Source organism: Rhamphochromis longiceps, linkage group LG3 (genome assembly GCF_057381845.1).
Source record: "Rhamphochromis longiceps isolate RC_006_pf linkage group LG3, R_longiceps_female_GT1.1, whole genome shotgun sequence".
NCBI lineage: Eukaryota > Metazoa > Chordata > Actinopteri > Cichliformes > Cichlidae > Rhamphochromis > Rhamphochromis longiceps.
In genome coordinates this window covers 29,890,944-29,909,636 of record NC_140559.1, presented here as the reverse complement: position 1 = coordinate 29,909,636, position 18,693 = coordinate 29,890,944, and the positions used below count along the sequence as shown (strand labels likewise).

General features: G+C 41.1%; 1 protein-coding gene and 1 pseudogene across 2 annotated transcripts; both read right to left on the bottom strand.

Moving 5' to 3' along the window:
• Window positions 1-10,033: 10,033 nt before the first annotated feature.
• LOC146674010 (tripartite motif-containing protein 16-like) lies at window positions 10,034-10,988 on the bottom strand (annotated as a pseudogene).
• Window positions 10,989-11,107: 119 nt separating this feature from the next.
• Window positions 11,108-17,650, bottom strand: LOC146674009 (uncharacterized). 2 transcript variants are annotated; one of them, XM_085392932.1, is made up of 4 exons: window positions 17,494-17,650; window positions 14,636-15,058; window positions 14,286-14,537; window positions 11,108-12,540 (listed from the first exon to the last, which is right to left on the bottom strand). In XM_085392932.1, exons 1-4 carry the CDS (start codon window positions 17,549-17,551, stop codon window positions 11,435-11,437), a joined length of 1,839 nt encoding a protein of 612 aa, XP_085249058.1. In that variant the 5' UTR covers window positions 17,552-17,650; the 3' UTR covers window positions 11,108-11,434. The 2 variants fall into 2 exon arrangements, with proteins under 2 accessions (XP_085249058.1, XP_085249067.1); XM_085392941.1 differs by having other exon boundaries at window positions 12,235-12,540; window positions 14,290-14,537.
• Between the last annotated feature and the right edge of the window lie 1,043 nt (window positions 17,651-18,693).

Genomic DNA, 18,693 nt, shown 5'->3' with positions numbered 1-18,693 from the left:
TGGCAAATAAACATCAGTTTTAATAATGGACAAACTGGATGAAATCGTTTCTCCAAAGCTTCTTTAGAAAATGTTTGTTTGTTTGTTTGTTTGTTTGTTCATTAGACATCTATTTTATTCAAACTGGTTAAACCAAAGCTTTTCTTCTTCTCTCATACATAAAATATAGTCATTAATCTTACTAACATGAAAAACGATTTTGTTGTCTTGTTTTAAATGTGTTCTCTAAATGTGCCTTATCCAGTCTGTATCCTGGACCCTGAGCAAATACAAGAATGAACACCAGGCTGAAATAGTCACAGCAGGGACTCAGCAACTCAGAGTCAGCATACAGTCAAAGACAAATCAAGGACGCGGTTCAAAAGTCCATAAATTATAATGACGACCAGCCTGAACTTTTCAGTGTCTGAATGTCAGGTCATGCTGTGGAGTTTCATCTGGTGGAGACGATGTTGTTATTGTTGCAGGTTTTCTGTATAAGTTCCACACAGGCGAGTCATAAAAATGTCATTTATATCAACATGGTTAAACAGTACAAGTGCATTTTTCCTTTACAACGGTGTCCTGCATGTTGAAGAAGAATCATGAGTGAAGCACAATTTAAAGTCTTTCACTCATCACACGTCATTTTGAGTTGACAGCTGGTTGCTATAATGAGCGGCCGAGGCTCCGTTTGAACAGGACATCGTATAGCTTACATTAACACACATCCTAACAGAGTTTGTTTTGCATATTTCAGAGAAAAAACAACACAGAGAAAAAACATGTTGACATAAAGCCACAGCCACATGCTGGTCAGGCTTCACTCAACAGTACACAGCTACTCCTCACACTGGAAACAAAACGAGCACCTGGTGCTTATTTTACAATTTTATCTGTCTGTAGGAGCTTAATTTATACCACTGTTTTACATAAACTATAAACTGGTAGAACGAACATGTTTTTTTAAACATCGGTTGGACAGATGGACAAACAGAAGCAGAGCAGAGCATTTGTTTGGGTAGAAGTGGAGGGCAAATGCCGTTTTGTTCATGCTTTGCCTGAAAAGTCTGCAGAGGTTTTAGTGTCTCATGAAGAATGTAAAGTTTTTCTTCACCTCATTATCTCTGTAAATAAATAGACAGTTTAAAAATGTCAGAGTTCTCACTGAAGTTAACAAACAGTCCTTCAGTTTCAGTCAATGCAGGAGGATAATGATCCTAAACATACAGATAAGGCAGCCACTGACATGATGCTTATGTTGCATTTAAGTTTAAGTTTTCAGGTTGTTTTCAAACACACATTACTGTGTATCATGTGTCAGCAGGCATGTGTTAACAGGGACTATAAGACACTTTAGTGGCTTTAATGCATATTTATATGTTTAACACAGTCAGGTGCACAGGTTCTTTAGACTAAAAATGAGGGAGGAGATGTGCTTCCAAGATTTATTATCCAGACAGGGAAAGCAACTTCACATTCAACCATACAGGGAAGAGGAGTTCAGGACTGAGGCTTACCAGCAGGTGAGAATGGTCAACACAAGGGGAAGGCGGATCCATCAAATAAATAAATAAATAAATAAGTAAAAATAGATCAACAGTAACACTGTTTCGTCTTCCGTGGACTCTGTATCGCCTGGATCAGATAACTCCGCTACTGTGTGTTTGAACTCTAAAGACATTATTCAGAGTGACACCTCGGTGTCAAGTTGAAACTGTCTTTGGCACCATTAACCTAGTTTGCCCAGTGACTGTTACTGCTCCTGAGCTCCGCTCTGCACTTCCAGTTCCTGTTCCCAGGGCAGCTCGGGCCCAGCTTCCCCTTGCACCCTTACAGTGCTAACAGAGACACTGACTCCTGCACCCGTTTCAGTTCCCTGGGTGGGAGCAGCAGTTTCTAGCTCTATTACTTGTTCAGGCTTTAGCTCTGTTTCCAGGTCCCTCTCCAGCCCAGCTCTGTTCACTTGCTGCCATCCTCTGCTGAAAGCTCTGGTGAGCTCATTCAGTCAGCTGAGGACTGCATCTTTCTGACAAAGCTCAGACAGACTGTTAGCTCTGTACGTGCCCTGTGCAGCTACAGTTAGCTTCACCTCAGCCGGACTTTTCTGCACCTGCTGGCTCTGCATTCGACTCTGCTGGGGGTTCAGGAGAACTGCTCCGGCACCTCCTCGTCTCCGCTGGCGGCTCTGGTGAGCCCGTTCATCCACCACCTGCTCAACCATCTGCTCCATCGCCTGCGGCTGCCACGTTGCCATCTGGTCCAGTCTCGTTGGCTGTGGTTACCACACCATCGTCTGGTTCTGCACCCACCAAGCCTCCACCAGTACGCCCGGTGCCCGAGAATCATCGCCCACTTGCAGAAAACAACATGGATGTGCAGTTTTTCACTAAAACATGTTTTTATCTCAGATGTAAATTTATCCAGTGAATCGTTAAACTGTCAGAAATTAGCTTGTTTGTGTTTTGTGACATAAACACTCAGTGTTCACAACACTCATGTGTGGAAATGTGCTGATAATGTGTGTTGGGAGCTGATAACAAGTTAAGACAGCCAGCAAATGTGTGCCCTCGATAGTTGTTCTTTTAACAATGCTGGTTAATTCTGTCGTGTTCATGTTGATTCTTAGTAGCAGTGTGTGGTCAGTGTGGTTTGTGCTCGGCTGCAGGGGAGGAGTGGAGCAGTGGGTTCAGGGTGTGGTGTCAGGGGATACTGGTTGTTACAACCAGCAAGCATCATCTAAACACACCTTCCCTCCTTTAAACAGCGAAACAAATGAGATTCATGGTACGATCCAGAGGATTTCTGAAACAGGTTTCCAGCCTTACATTTCCAGTTTGAATTAACGACACATTAGTGAATGCTCTTTATCAGCTTCCAGGCTCAAGCAGAATAAAGTGCACTTTGTTCTGCGTAACGCAAATGATGATGTGGTGCACAATTCCCTGGATCACAGCAAGTCTGTTGCACAAGAGGAGAAACTGCTGATGTGGGAAGCATAAAACAGGCGCGCACTGCTGAGTGTTTTTGTGTGATGGGGATGAAATAAGATGTGTTAACACTCACAGTCTGACCACTTGTGTCTCATAGCGATCGTGGAAAACACATGACATAAATGATATCATGACCCTGCTCAGTTGGTGGGTTTGGGCAGTGTGAATAACCCTCTCAAAGCTGCAGGGGAATAAGCAGGTGTAATGTTGTCACTACTGGAGGTGAAACATTGTCATTGTTTAAAGAGGGAGGATACTTACACACTTCATAAACCAGCAAGAAGACTTTTTCCCAGAAACAGAGTTTTGATTGGTGGAATCGACAAACAGTTTGAGGCTGATTTGGCTGATATGGGTGAATATTGTGCAGATAATGATAATGTGAGACACTTACTGACATGTACAGATGGATTTTCTAAGTATGCATGCAGGTGTCTTCAAACCAAGGCAGGAGCATCTGTTGCATCTGCTTTTGAGGATGAGTGAGGGACGTGTACCTGTTAAACTTCCAACAGATGAAGGCGAGGAGTTTAATAATAAACATTTGCATCAGCTGATGGTTCTGTTTAACATCACACATTTCTCTGCATGAAGCCAGATTGAACCAAGTGTTGTGGAGCATTTTAACAGAAGCTTTAAGGGCCGTATGTGAAAATACTTCACATCTGTTAACTTATGAAGACATGTAAACGTGGTCCAGGACCTTGTGCTGTCAAGGCCAAGTGCTGCAGAGAGGGGGTTTCTCCAGGTGTGTGGTGGAGTGAGGAGAAGAACAACATGTCTAACCTTTCCTTTCCTTTTTCAGAGCAGAGGTGCAGACAGGAGGGCAGGCGGGTGAGTTTTTAGACTTACTCCGGGAAGCTGAGAGGAAGAGCAGCAGCAGCGAGCAGGTAAGTTTCCAGCAGGCAGTGAACAGACAAAGAGGACCAGCATCATCTAAGCATCATGAGCTTAACTTCAAATTCATCTCTGCTACACTTGATGTAACCAAACTGAGCATGAAGCCACAGCCACTGTGCAGCAGTCACACACTGTTCTGTTAAATCCATCACAGTGCAGCAAACTAACCTGTTTATCCTGCACTAACCTGCAACTTTCAAATAAACCAGTGAGTCTGAAAGGAACTTTTAAAGAACACTGATCACATGACCTGTTTAATTTTGCCTCATTTATTTTCTGGTGAGAAATGCCCCCTGTTGGCTAATGCTCAACTTATCTGTGAGCTCTGATGAAATGAAAATCTGTTACACTGATATTTTGTTTTTATCTTGCAGGTCAGTGAGTGAAATGCACCGGGTAAAATCAACAGGAAATACTTCACATGTTCTTCCAGGTTCGTAGAGAGGAGCTCATGGTTCGTAGAGACAGCTGCCAGAGACGGAGCAACGCAAGGACGGGTACAGATAAACTCAGCCTGCAAACATCTAAACATGTTACTGGAGTAACAAAACAACACACTTCACTTTGATGTCAACAGACAATTTTACATCTTGTAGCTGAAAGTGTGCACAGAACAATGATCATGATTTGGATCATAGACGAACATTAACTCTTTTTTTTTTTTTTTTTTTTTTTTTGTCCCGTTTGGATCTTTAGCCATCAGAATTGTTGTCTTGAGGCCAAGAAAGATGCCAAGCGGATTTATTTTACCAAGTAGATCATCATGGCCTTGCCATATTGGTCCATTTGATTGACCTTTATTATAATTATGAATTTATTTTATTTTCAGTTGCAAACGGGACAGACATAACTGTGGGATAGGACAGGGGGGAAGAATGAAAGAAAGAGGGGGAGAGAAAGAAAGAAAACCAAAGGGGAGAAGAGACGGTGAGAAGGGGGGAAAGAGAGAAAAAAACAAAAAACTCCTGGGTCACCTGTATGGAGAAAAAAAAAACAGAGGAGAAAGCAAACAACAAAGAGCAACATAATAAGAGAAAAAAAAAGCACCATCACAATAAACTAGCTAGTCATAGATATCAATAGTTACTAAATAATAAACGATATTGTGCAGCACGCAAGATAGACAACGCACAGTGTGCTTTGAGGCAGCAGCCAAGAAAGCTGTAGTCCGCGTCTGTGAATACCCATGTGTACACCTGTGTGCATACCTGTGTGGATCAGCATGCTTGCATTCCAAAGGTTCCTTCATGTAATGATCTGCTAGGGAGTGTGGGGAGCCACAGCCCCGTCCTCCAGGGTATGAAGCAGGTATGGAGGAGATCAAAACTCCAGACATCCAGAGGCCCCCAGAACACAAGAGACCAAGGAAGACCCACAGAGGGGCAGCCGCGCCACTGTCCCAGTGTCTTTTTTGCTTCTCATCCGTAAATACTCTGCATACTTTGTCACGTGTTTCATTTTATTTTGAAAAGTCTCAACAGGATCTTGAGCTTTATTGTGAAAGGTTTATGTGAAAAATAAACAAGCGGACATGCGAAGGTTTTACTAGTGATGGGATTTCCGGCTCTTTTTAGAGAACCGGCTCTTTCGGCTCCCAACCGGCTCTTCAGGTTGTTTTGCACAAAAGGAATTACTAATGTAAAAAAAAAAAAGTGTTTTTATTTATATATGTTTATATATAAATACATATGGTGGCCCCTAGAGACAAAGCACGTACAAACTTCAAAAAGCACGTACAAACTCCAAAACACATTTCTAGCGTTAACTGAACTTCCAAAACAGAGCTACCTAGATCACTTAAATTACACAATTGAAAGCATATGTGTATTGTTTGTGTATTTATACACAAGCACTCATATATATTCAAATGATTCAAAAAAAAATTTCATTTACCTGCTACTACCACACACCAAATCCAGTCATTGGTACTTCCTGGCTTGTGTAGCCACTAGATAATAATAGATAATAACAATGTGCCTAGCATTCTGGAGCACTTCTGTTTGGTTTTGTACGTGCTTCGGAGTTTGTACATGCCGTAAATATACTTTAAATATACTTTTATTTATTCTGATTCTGTTTTGTTCTGTTTTAACTGTATTAGGCACAGGCGTATAGATGAGTTTGTTCTGAAAAAAGGGCTGATGCACCTCTCAAATGGCTGAAGTCATGACAGGGAGAATGTTTAGTATGGTTATCAGCTGCAGCTGGAAACATCATGTAAAAGGATAAGATTACTGATTACTAAGTTACTGAAATAATCGCTGACTAATCAAAGGAATATTGGCAGATTAGTCAACTGCTGATATAATCTTTAGTTGCAGACCTAACCTCCACCTCTCTCAGTCTCCCCATAATTCTTGATGGCTGTACACCCATATACAAGGAAATCCCACTGTGGTTTCAACCATATTTTATAAAATATATCTCACGAAGCTTGTCCAACAAATTTGAGATGTTTGTTTATTTTTGTTTACCACTGGCTACAAGGTTTCTTGGTTTGCACGTTAAAAAGGCAAATATCACAAAGATCCACCAGACATGACTAAAAATGGGAGTTTCTCCCTTTAACGTTTCTTCCACTGTTTCACCATGTAGTCCTTTAACATTTCTCAGCTGATTTCACAATAATCATTTTCCTGTCTGTGCTGAGCTCTTTATCCCTTCGACCATAAACAATATGAATTATTTCTTGCTCACAGTCAGAAGATCTTCCTGTATCACCATTTTGCCAGTTTCCACCACATCTGTTGTTATTGTCTGTGCTCTCTGACTCGGGTTCAACCTGCTGCTTGGACACTTTCCCCACACTACACCTCCCTTACACTTATTTAATTCAGTCCTGTGTACCTTGATGAACCACATCCCTACAAGTGCTCATCAGAGATCCGTTTCTCAGTATTATAGCACTCTTCATCTCCCTACAGGCATATTTATCGCTGTTGTAGCTGAATCCGGTTCCACTCACCGAACGACGACCGTCTGGAGACGATTTTATGATCACTTTAAATCCGTCCTCGTGTGTCGTTGTCACGGTTACACTGCGCTCACTGTCCGTTTCCTCCACATTACAGGTTTACTTTCGCTTTTGCTGTTTTCGCCTATTTTTCACCTTATTTCCGCTCTGTCATGAACATCTTCATCTCTCCCGCCATCTACTTCCTTTCATTACACTTCCTGATACGTCACTTTCTGTCCTCTCTTCTCTCTCTGCTGTGGTTTGATCGAAAATGTGACGTCATTCACGGGTAAAAGCGCAAAGGATTGTGGGTACGAGTGGCAAGCGATACTAGCGCACGGAGGCTTTCACATGAAAACAGTCACACAGCCATAAAAAGAAACACAAAGAATGGCAAGAAGCTGTTGTATTATTAACTGCAATAGCCGGTCGCATGACAGCCTCGGGAAGCCGACGGGTAAAGAGATCGTTTTTTATCGGATTACGTCGTTGAAGAGAAATTGTTTAAGCCATGTTTCCGAAGTAAGAAAAAAGACAAATAGATTGCGTTGGCCTGTACAGGAGATAAAGGAAAAAATTAACAACAGCTGTGAAATGGAATAGTCCAAATCACCAAAGTAAACTGGACCTGGGCTTGTTGCAGGGATCTGAAGTTACTAAACATTTTGTGAGTATATGCACTAAAACTTAGGACCATATAATAAATAATAAATATGTGGGTGATGAAAGTTGGGCAGCACACTAACGTCCTTACTCCACTCTGTATGCTCGTATGGGTCTGACCCTTTCAATCCTTTGATTTTTTCCTCGTAACTTTTTTTTTTGCCTTTTCGTCAAGTCTGTCTTCATACGGACCTGCCGAGTTCTCCGTTGTTTTGTACATAACTGTTTTGGGGCCAAATAAAATGCAAGTAGGGATTAAAACCACAGAATTAATGATTACCGGTGCTGGAAATGCTTGCACTTGATGCAGTGTTTTGATTTTGTTGCCACTCGTACCCACAATGCAATGCGCGAAAGTCACGTGGTCTGTCAATCTCTATTAAAAAAAAATCTAGCACGACTGACTGGGCTGAACAGGTAGTTGTTGTTGTTTTTTTTTAAATATAATTTATTTTTTTTGTAATGTGATTTATTCTTCTCAAGTTATTTCTACTTCAGTGCAAATAAAGGACTGTTAGAGTGTGTGCTGTGTGTTTTTCTGAAGCATGACAATCCTTTCCAACAAGTATTTCCAGCTGTTTGTCACCTCTCTGCACTTTAGTCTTTCTTCCTGTTATGTCTGTGTTTGTCCACCAGGTGTCTCCGTCGGTCCACTTTCTCTGGGTGACACCTGTCCTTCCGTCCCTCTGCTCACTTTATTATTTCCTTTAAGTTCAGTTGTATGTAATCATTTTCTTACATTCAAAGTTAAATTGAATTTAATTGAATTGAAATTGAAAGAATTTATTGTCATTATACCCAGTATAACGAGATTAAAAACAGCTCCATAAAAGTGTGTATGTACTTAGCAAATTATAAAAAAAATCCATGCAATACTATAACTATACAAATAATATAAATACACGGTTCAGGAGTGACATAGACTGACAGCCAGAGAATGACGGCACAGACAGTTTCAGCACCGACAATTTAAGCACAGACATGAGTTCAAGTCTCCCAGGAGCAATGGAATGAGCATAAACAGTAGGGGTAGTTTATGTCTAGAGGAAATGGGATCAGTGGTCAGTGCAGATATTTCACTACATATGTCAGCAGGCTCTCGATGGTGGAGCTGTAGAAGGTCACCAGCAGCTGGGTGTTTAGTTATTCCTTCCCGAGCACCCTTAGGAAGTGTAGCCGCTGCTGGGCCTTCTTGACTAGTGCCGTGGTGTTGACTGACCAGCAGAGGTCTGCGGAGATGTGGACGCAGAGACATTTGATGGACTCCACTCGGTCTACACATTCACTGCAGGGGGACAGTGCTGTTCTGCCTGAAGTCGAGGTGATGTTAAGTCTAAGGTTGTTTAATGCACACCATTCCCCCAGTTTCATGGCCTCATCTCTGTAGGCCGCCTAATTTTCCCCTTGTAATCAGCCCCACCACTGTTGTGTCATCGGCAATTTGACTATGATGTTCTCTGGGTGGGCGGGGCTGCAGTCAGATGTGTAGAGGGAGTAGATCAGTGGGCTTAGTACGCAGCCCTGGGGAGAGCTGGTGCTGAGAGCGTGAGGGGAAGAGTAGTAGGGGCCTAGTTTCACCCTCTGGGGTCTGTTGACCAGAAGATCCCTTATCCAAGAGCAAGTGGATGGCGGGAGCCGCAGGTTGGCTAACTTGGGGATTAAAATGTCCAGTATTATTGTGTTAAAGGGTGAGTTGAAGTCAACAAAGAGCATTCTGACATAGCTCCCCTGTTTCTCCAGGTGACTCAGTGCTGTATGGAGAGCAAAGGCTATGGCGTCTTTGGTGGATCAGCTCAGCCTGAGCTTCCTGCTAATAAAAACTAAGTGCAAAAGCACCAAAGAGGAAAAGTGCTTCACTTATTCATTAAAACATGGTCGAAGTCTTAATGAAGCATCAATAATTTCAGGAATTCTTATATTTTTATAACTGTATTTCTTTTTAATACAGTTTATTTTACAAAATCAGAATTAAGTCACTTACAGCATGTAATGCAACTCCATCCATTCATTTGACTGAATGAGTGGCTGCTGAAGTATAGAGACCTGTATCATTTAGTTTTTATATTTAGATATATAAATGATCAAGTCATCAAAAGTTTAATTTAAAAAATGACATTAAATCACATTACTCTAGATATAATAATGTGTTATTAGTATGAATATTAAATAATAGTTTAAATTTTTTTTCATTATATTTTCAAAATCGTCAAGGAATCAAAATTGTGTTTTAAAAGTTCAAACTTCAAAGACTGTAAATTTATGATAGAGAAAATCAATATTTAATATTGTTCAGATTTCTGAGACAGGAACCAGTTTTTCCTTCATGTAAGTACAGTTTGAATCAGTGCAATATTATTTTCACACATCAATGGACCACTGAACTTCTCAGCTTTTAAAATGTAAAGCCTCATTTAGAAACTACACATGATTTGGAAAACTACTGAATGAGTCAAGTTGTATGTAGTGCTTTGTGTTATCAAGTAGAGCAGAAAAGTGTTCTATAACAGCCAAACTATTTGCATATAAATGTCAGAGAACGAGTTTATTTGACTTTAATCAACTCTGCAGTGGCTCCATAATCTAAAAGCCAAAGTCCAGCATAGAGCGGCTGAGTGAATGTGGTCTGGACTCTGTGGAGGAGAGTCATGGTTTCAGAGACGCTGTAGAAAGACAGAATACCTGCTCTGTGATCCAGGTACACTCCTACTCTGGAGGACCGAGGACCTGAGAGGACAGTTTGGACATTGTTCTGCCAGAATTTAAAACTGGTTGTGTCACAACGCAATGCCCAAGATTTGTTATTATATCCAAATAGACTTTCATATAGGCTCCCTGCTCTGGAGATATTGTTGTATGCAACTGCTACTTCAACTGCTCTCCCTCTTCACTTCACCTCCCAGTAACAACGTCCAGTCAGACTCTCTCTACTCAGGACCTGACATATTTTACTGAATCTGTCTGGATGATCAGAATAAGACTGTTGTTGTTCCATAAATGTTACTTTTCTGTTCCCCTCAGATAATAACAGACGTGTGTTTGCTGTGTTTGGATCCAGTGTGATTTCACTTGAATATTTTAAGAATCCAGCTCTGGTCTTTGGCTCAGGTGGTGACAGTAAAACATCCTCTTCAGTGACTGTCAGTGAGATGTTTGTCCATTCCTCTCTCAGAATGTCCTGTAGTTTATCTCTGGTCTCTGACACAGCTGCTGTCACATCCTCAAAGTAGCTCAGAGGACGAATATTGATGCTGGATGAGTGTGTAGACTCACGTGTAGACTTTTTTCAACAAAGTAACTGTATTCTCAAGATCATCTTTTTAAACAGTAACTGTAACGGAATACAGTTACTCATATTCTGTATTTTAAATACGTGACGGTGTTACATGTATTCCGTTACTCCCCAACACTGTCAAAAAGTCCACTGCTTTCTCACCTAAGCATCTCCATTCCTCCACAGATGTGTCATGCCAAAAAGACAAAGCAGAACCCTCTGTCATGCTGCTTACACAGAGATTATATTAGAGATTACACCTCAGGAAAAAAAAACACTCAAAAGATTTTGAATAAAATCTTTATTTGAAGCATAATTCAATTCGATTTTGATTTATAGAGCGCCAAATCACAACAACAATCACAACTGCAAGGTAGACCCTGCAATAATACTTTAAGAACACATAATAAATAAAATAACTAAACAATGAACCAACAGGCCACGAGCATGCAGAATGTTAACTTTCATGAAATGTAAGACCAGAGTTTGCCTGATACAATTATAGGAATGAGGGAAAAAGGCCTAATAAACAATGGTGAGAGTTCTTCACTATTCTGCACAGAAAATACTGACTTTAAAATGGATCATCTTTTCATTCAAGCATTGCAGCGATTAATTTCTGCTCAGTGTGAGCTCACACACAGCTGTCCCACACTTTGAAAGTCTGAAAGTTTAACGTGTGTGAATTCTCATGTGCTTCTTTAAGCTGGTCCTCTGAATGAATATTTTCCCACAAATGTTGCAACCATGCGGTTTGTCACCTGTGTGAATTCGTACATGACGGGCCATATCCGATTTCTGACTGAATCTTTTCCCACATGTGCTACAAGGATACGGTTTCTCGCCTGTGTGAAATCTCATGTGTTTTATCACTCCCGAGATGTCAGAAAATCTTTTTCCACAGATACTACAACAACGTGGCTTCTCACCTGTGTGAATTCTTATATGTGTTCTCAATGATGATTTCTCAGTAAACTGTTTTCCACAAGTACTACAGGAATACGGCTTCTCACCGGTGTGAACTCTTATATGAGTTTTCAATGTTGAGTTCAGACGGAATTCTCTCCCACAAGTGCCACATGAATACGGCTTCTCGCCTGTGTGTGTTCTTACATGACGTTCCAAATCTGATTTGTGAATGAATTTTTTCCCACAGGTGATACAAGCATATGGCCTCTCACCAGTGTGAAGTCTTGTGTGGGTTTTCAATGTTGAGTTCAGACTGAAACTCTTCCCACATGTACTGCAAGAATATGGTTTCTCCCCTGTGTGAATTCGCAGATGTGTCGTCAGGTGGTTTTTTTTGCGAAAAGTTTTTCCACAGGTGTCACACTTTAAAGACTTTTTTATTATGTCAGTTTTACTTTGACTCCCTGACACAGCAGTGTTGTCTGCTCTCTTATTGTAACTTCTCTTTCTGTAATGTCTCCTCTCCTTTAGCTCTGCATTTTTAGTAGATATTGAGTCCACATGCTGGCTTTCTTCCTGATCCCGGCTCTCTTCTTCAGGTGAGCTGTGAAAAAGGAGTTGCTTACTGTTTGGTTCTGGTTCCCTGTGGTCACTTTCCTCATAAGTCGGAGTCACCATGAATGAAGTATCAGCCTCCTGCTTCAGTCCAAGCTGCTCTCCCTCCTGCCTGCTGCACACTTCCTCCTGTTCCTCTTTAATCTGTGGAAGCTCTGGGTCCTCCCGGCCCAGACTGTAGTTCCTCTCCTGATTAAAGACCTGCTGGGTTGTGAGAACCTCCTCGTCCTTAAAGACATGCTGCTGGTGGAGGTCTGGAGAGACAAATGAATAAAAGAAAAGACAACATATGTGAAATATAAATTACCGTCAATGTAGACAGCAACAGATATAGGATTTTTGAGGATTTATCACAGTTAATTGTTGTATTATCAGACACAGACTGGATGTAATTTCCAACTTGACCTCATTCAGCTGCAGACTGATATCAGACTGACTCAGACTTATGGCACTATTTACGGGAGGTTTTAGTGACAGTGTTGGTGTGCTCATTTTGCAGAACAAAATTCAGTTAGCGTTGACTTATTGAATAAAACAAGCTGACAAAATTTAACTCCAAGGGCCATAATTTGCAGCTGAAAAAAGATGACAAATCACAATATACTCAGTATACTCAGTATATTGCAAAATGCTAAATATCACTATATCAAATCATGAGTGTCGTATTGTGATAGTATCATATTTTGGGGTGTCTGGTGATTCCCACCTCCCACCATTTTTTACTCTGAAAAACGTTGGATGTTAATTTGATGTCTTCATTGACAGGAGACCAAAGCCACTTAGAAATTTGATTATTTGCCTCTGTTTCATTAGTCAATAATCTTAGCAATTGCTAGTAAATAACAGTTAGCTCATGTGGTCCATGAGGTCAGCAGTGCTTTACTCACACTATACAGACTGCAGGTAGAGCTTCCGCCACTGCCCGGGCCACTTTCTGCTTGGCCTATCGGTACCTATCAACTGCTTCCGAAGTCCCACAGGCTAACAATGCCCGACAGGACTCCTTCTTTAGCTTGGTGGCTCCCTTCACCTCTGGTGTCCACCATTTGGTTCGGGGGTTACCACAACAACACACACCTTGTGCCTTGTGGCCACAGCTCAGTGCAGTGGCTTCTGCAATGGATGTACTGCACATGATCCATTTGGACTCAATGTCCCCAGTCTCCCTCAGAATGCTGTTGAAGCTCTGCTGGACGTGTGCATTGAAGATCTCGCGGACCAGGGCCTCTATCAGGAATTCCCAGCGCACCCTCACTATACGTTTAGGTGTGCCAAGTTTGTCCAACATCCCCCGCCACCTGATCCAACTGACCACCAGGTGGTGATCAGTTGACAACTCAGCCCCTCTCTTCTTGTCTCCAGAACATATGACCTTAGGTCTGGTTATACGATAATAAAATTGATTATCGACCTGTGGCCTAAGGTGTCCTGGTGCCACGTACCTTTATAGACACTCTTATTCTTGAACATGGTGTTCATTATGGACAAACTGTGGCTTCCTCCAAAGGGTGGCTTGCTTCTCCCTTAGAGATAAGATGAGGAGTTTGGCCATCCGGGAGGAGCTCAGAGTAGAGCCGCAGCTCCAACGAGCCAGTTGAGGTGGTTCAGGCATCTGACAGGGATGCTTCCTGGGCTCCTCCTGGGTGAGGTGCTCTGGGCATATCCCACAGGAGGAGGCCTCGGGACAGACCCAGGGCACACTGGAGGGATTATATCTCGCGGCTGGCCTAGAAACGCCTTGGTGTTCCCCTGGACAAGCTAGAGGAGGTGGCTGGGGAGAGAGAGGTCTGGGCTTCTCTGCTTAGACTGCTGCCTCATTGATCCGGCCCCGGATGAGCGGAAGAAGATGAATGGATGTAGAAAAAGATGCATTCATGCTGCTTATTGCAGTTTGACCTTTAATTCCTGTGCTTCTAAAACTAAATGTAACTTTGAGCTCTGGTTAGGATCCTACATTACTCATATTCATTGTTATTAAGTCCATCACATTTTTACATACCTACTCTTTGCAACTTTATCACAGGTTTCCAGATGGTCTTTAGCAGTCTGAGTCGCTCTTCCCCAGTCCAGACGATAATGCCTTCAGCCTCCTGCTTCAGTCCAAGCTGATCTCCCTCCTGACTGCTGCAGAGCTCCTCCTGTTCCTCTTTAATCTGTGGAGGCTCTGGGTCCTCCTGGTCCAGACTGGAGTTCTTCTCTTGGTTAAAGACCTGCTGCCCATCCAGACCCTCCTCTTCCTCATGTTGGAGGTCTTGAGGAACAAAGAACCACAAAAGGGTTATTAATCTTATAATATAAAAACACACAAAAACTGTTTACCATGGGTCCTACAAGGATAGAGTTTCTCACCTGTGTGAACTCTCTGGTGTTTAGTAAAGTTATATTTTTCGTGAAAAGTTTTTCCACAGACGTCACATTGAAAAGACTTTCCCCTTGTGCCAGTTTGACTCAGACTCATTGACACAGCAGTGTTGTCTACTCTCTTATTGCAACTTCTCTTTCTGTAACGTCTCCTGTTCTTCAGCTCTACATTTCTAGTTGATCCTGAGTCCACATGTTGGCTTTCTTCACTTTCCTCATAAGCAGGCGTCACCATGAAAGTATCAGTCTCCTGTTTCAGTCCAAGCTGCTCTCCCTCCTGAATGCTGCAGAGCTCCTCCTGTTCCTCTTTAATCTGTGGAGGCTCTGGGTCCTCCTGGTCCACACTGGAGTTCATCTCCTGCTGCTCATCCAGACCATCCTCCTCCTCACAGTCATTTTGTTGTGGGAGGTCTTGAGGAACAAATACAAAGAAGGAAATGATCATTACTGTGATTACACAAAACTATTTTTACAAAAGCATGTGTTAAAACCTGAAAATAGTTTTAGGTATTGGAGAGACGGCAACCACAGACTGCAATATGAGTGGTGTGCAGTGAGGTGTTGATCGTGTCAAATAAGGTGCTCCCTGGTGGCACACTCAGGTGCCATGAGATACTGCAGTAGTTTGGGGTATAATTTAAATGTATCAATGATGCAGAAATTTTCAGGTATTGATGATGCAGAAAATACATGAATTTTTTTTCCATATTTGAAAAAATCAAGTTCAAAGTTTCAGATCTTAAATGTGCAATTCTCAAAAACAAGCAGCAACAACAAACCTGATCAGACACTTAAACATGGAAAAAAAAATGCTAACAAAAGAAAAGTGGCTAAAGCTAAAGTTTCCAGAACTCAGAGCCAACCATAAGCTAGCAGCCTCAGTGTAAGCAAAGCCTCAAAACAGTTAGGAGTGAAATTATAGAAACAAGGGGAAAAGAGAAAAGGCTGGATGTTGGATTTATACTGGTAATGACACCAGCATGTACCTGACATTTGTTTGTTCTGTAAATGTGCTACACCTACTTTTGTTTGCTAAGGAAGAATATGTCAGGTAAAGGTGGGTATACAGAAACTCATTTTCAGTTCATTATTTGTAACCTTTTCCAAAATTACAATTGTGGACTTTAATAATTTTGTGATGAAAACATGTTTTGTATTGAAGAAAAGTTTACTTTTGTTTGTAAATGCTGTCAATCAAAGCTCTTAGAAAGAAATTCAAACTTAGCAAAAATCTGAAAACTTGGAAATCAGAATGGGCCACAAGTTATAGACTATGTAGGCTGTAGAAACACAGACACACAGAAGACATTACAAAATTTAACCAAACCTATTATTAGACAACACTACAGTAATGAAAGCAGTATTATTGTGATTATGTACACAGCGTTGTATCTTTGCAGTTTTAAATTTTTTTGCATTTTGCTTTTTTTTTTTTGTCATTTATCTTTTAGCTGAACCACTTCATTCAAGACTTAAAACTCTTTCTAAGGATTTTTCTGAAATGTCAGTGAAGAAAATGAATGGAAAATTATTTTCTTCACTTAAAGTGAGTCATTAAAAAGACTCACTGCCATTGTTGCTTTTGTCAGCTTATGTTAAGAAAGCCTTTCTATTGAAACTATCATTTGCATTATTAAACAAATATACGAGTTGTGTTGGGGCTCACTTGAATGGCACTCAGATATTTTTTTGTTTTTCTTAAACAGATTGTACTTATATAGTGCTTTTCTAGAACAGGTCTCATTCACTCATGCACATTAATTTCTAAACCCAAACACTTCCTGAAATTCACACATTCACAATACAATGGATGCATCAGGGACAGCCCAGGATTCAGCACCATATCCAAGGATACCACATGCAGACTAGGGGAGCCGGGAATTAAACCACAAACCTTCCAGCTATGAGACAACAAGCTCTACAAGTGAAACCACAGTGGAAACAGAATATTCACTGCTTACTGCATTTCAGCTTATGTTACATGTGCACAACAACAAAACAAGCAAGAGTTACCTGCCTTCTTCAAATGGCCTATTAGTGACAAGGTAGCTGCTTCAACAACCCCCAAGACAGCAAAATATCATGTGTTTCATTTGCATCATATGCTTTCTGATATGGCACAGTGTAATTCCTGACCATCTTTAATGCTCTCAAAGCAAACAGTGCAGTAGAGCTCTTTCTCTATCTCAGCATGTAGTCATCACCTCTCACCTTTACCCAGCTTCAGCAGCTCTTTCCCAGTTCTATGGTACTGATCATCAGTTTATCCCTCTGTAGTACTTACTCCTTACTATTCCTGCACTTCCTGATTCACTAGCTGTGCCCCATCTGTTCTTCCTCTGACATTCTCTGCATTCATCAGCTCCTCATTCTTTTAATATTCTCATCACACTCTTTACTTATTTGTATTTCCATCTCTATCCTGACCCACCCTATCTTGTTGCACACCACTTCCAGCTCGATCACTCTGTTTAACCAGTCAATAAAACTCATTTTCTCTGCTAGCTTTTGCTGCAGATGTAAAGACATTAATTACAGCATTATTTGTAATGTGGAGAGCTTGTGTTCTGATGCTTTGGAAAGTCTGTCACTGTGTGTGTTCACTTTGAGGCTCTCATGGAGAATAAAGGGAATAAACAGTTGGTGTGTAAGAGTGTGTGTGCTCTTCCTCAACTATCACCGTTGGCTCCTCTGAATTCATCACCAAAGTAACAGCTTCCTGCTCTCAGCTAACATCAGCTTAGAGAAATCCTGGAGATGCTGATAATCTTTCAGATTTATCACCAATCAACCAAACATCAAAGAATCGGAGCTTAAAGAGAACAGAGTTAAAAACATGTCCATACCTATGATGTGTGAGTTTCTGTCGGGTTTCCGGTTGCTCTCCTCCTCATACTGGACCATCCTCTTCTTGATGCTCTGATCGGTACCTGCGTGATTTGTCGGTCCGTTGGTCCTGATTCATCACACATCAGCCATGTTTCTGGAGCCAACACTTCGCTCCTCCCCATAGTCCCCTGCTCTGCTGTGATTCGCTGTCGTGTGGTCACGTGACTCAGCAAACGCACGCAGATTCGTTGAGTCGAAGAGTTGTGTCATCTCCGGTTACACGACTGCACCTGCGTTTATTTATTTATTTTTCATGGATCCTCTTCTTTCTACAAATGAAGCCAAGTATTTTTCTCCTCCCGGTGTCAGTGGGATAACCGTACATGTACACTTATTCTAAATTTGTCTCACATTCCTACATGTATCCTAGATTATTTTATACAGTCCAATGATGTACACTTACTGATGTCTGAATGACAGTAAAGTGGCTATTCTATTCTATTCTATTCTATTCTATTCTATTCTATTCTATTCTATTCTATATAAATCTACATCGATCACGTGTTTATATGTGATTATACATATAAACACAATTTTATACTCCAATGTGGTAAACCTGGAGTATAAATTTGTCACTTGAATTTGCGGTATGGTGAGGAATATTTTGAAATGAAGATAATTCATGTTGAAATATAACAATAAATGTTAAGGTCTGACTGATATAATGTGGCTGAATGATGAATAGTCCCAAAGAGCTACTGTCTGTATATTTGTATGGTGCAAGACCACATTCTGCAGAGAGAGATAACAGGCTATCAATGGCAGAGTTCAAACAGCAAAAGAGGACAAATTACAGCAGACAACAGGCTTATATGATTTTTTTTCTGCGTTATCAATTGGATGGAGAAGCTGGTTGATGCTGGGTAATCTTACTAATTTTACTTTCAAACTGATATCTTCATATTTCTCCTTCAGTGCAAATAAAGGAGTGTTAGAGTGTGTGCTGTTTTTTTTCTTTCTTGAAGTTCGACAATCCTTTCTAACAAGTATTTCCAGCTGTTTGTCTCCGCACGTTCTGACTGTATGTGTCCACCAGGTGTCTCCCTTGGCTCGTTTAATCAATGAGCTTAATTTGTCTTCACATATGAAGTCAAATGAAGCTCACTGAGCTCAACATGAATTTCTAACAGAAACAACAGAAACAAAAGTGAGTGCAA

Bases quoted from the DNA above. Each gene is read 5' to 3' on its own strand.
- LOC146674009 (XM_085392932.1), bottom strand. From the start codon at position 17,551: ATGGTCCAGTATGAGGAGGAGAGCAACCGGAAACCCGACAGAAACTCA. The intron at 15,059-17,493 runs GTATGGACATGT...TTGTTCCTCAAG, and splicing joins CAGAAACTCACACATCATAG to ACCTCCCACAACAAAATGAC. The intron at 14,538-14,635 runs GTGAGAAACTCT...TTGTTCCTCAAG, and splicing joins ACACCAGAGAGTTCACACAG to ACCTCCAACATGAGGAAGAG.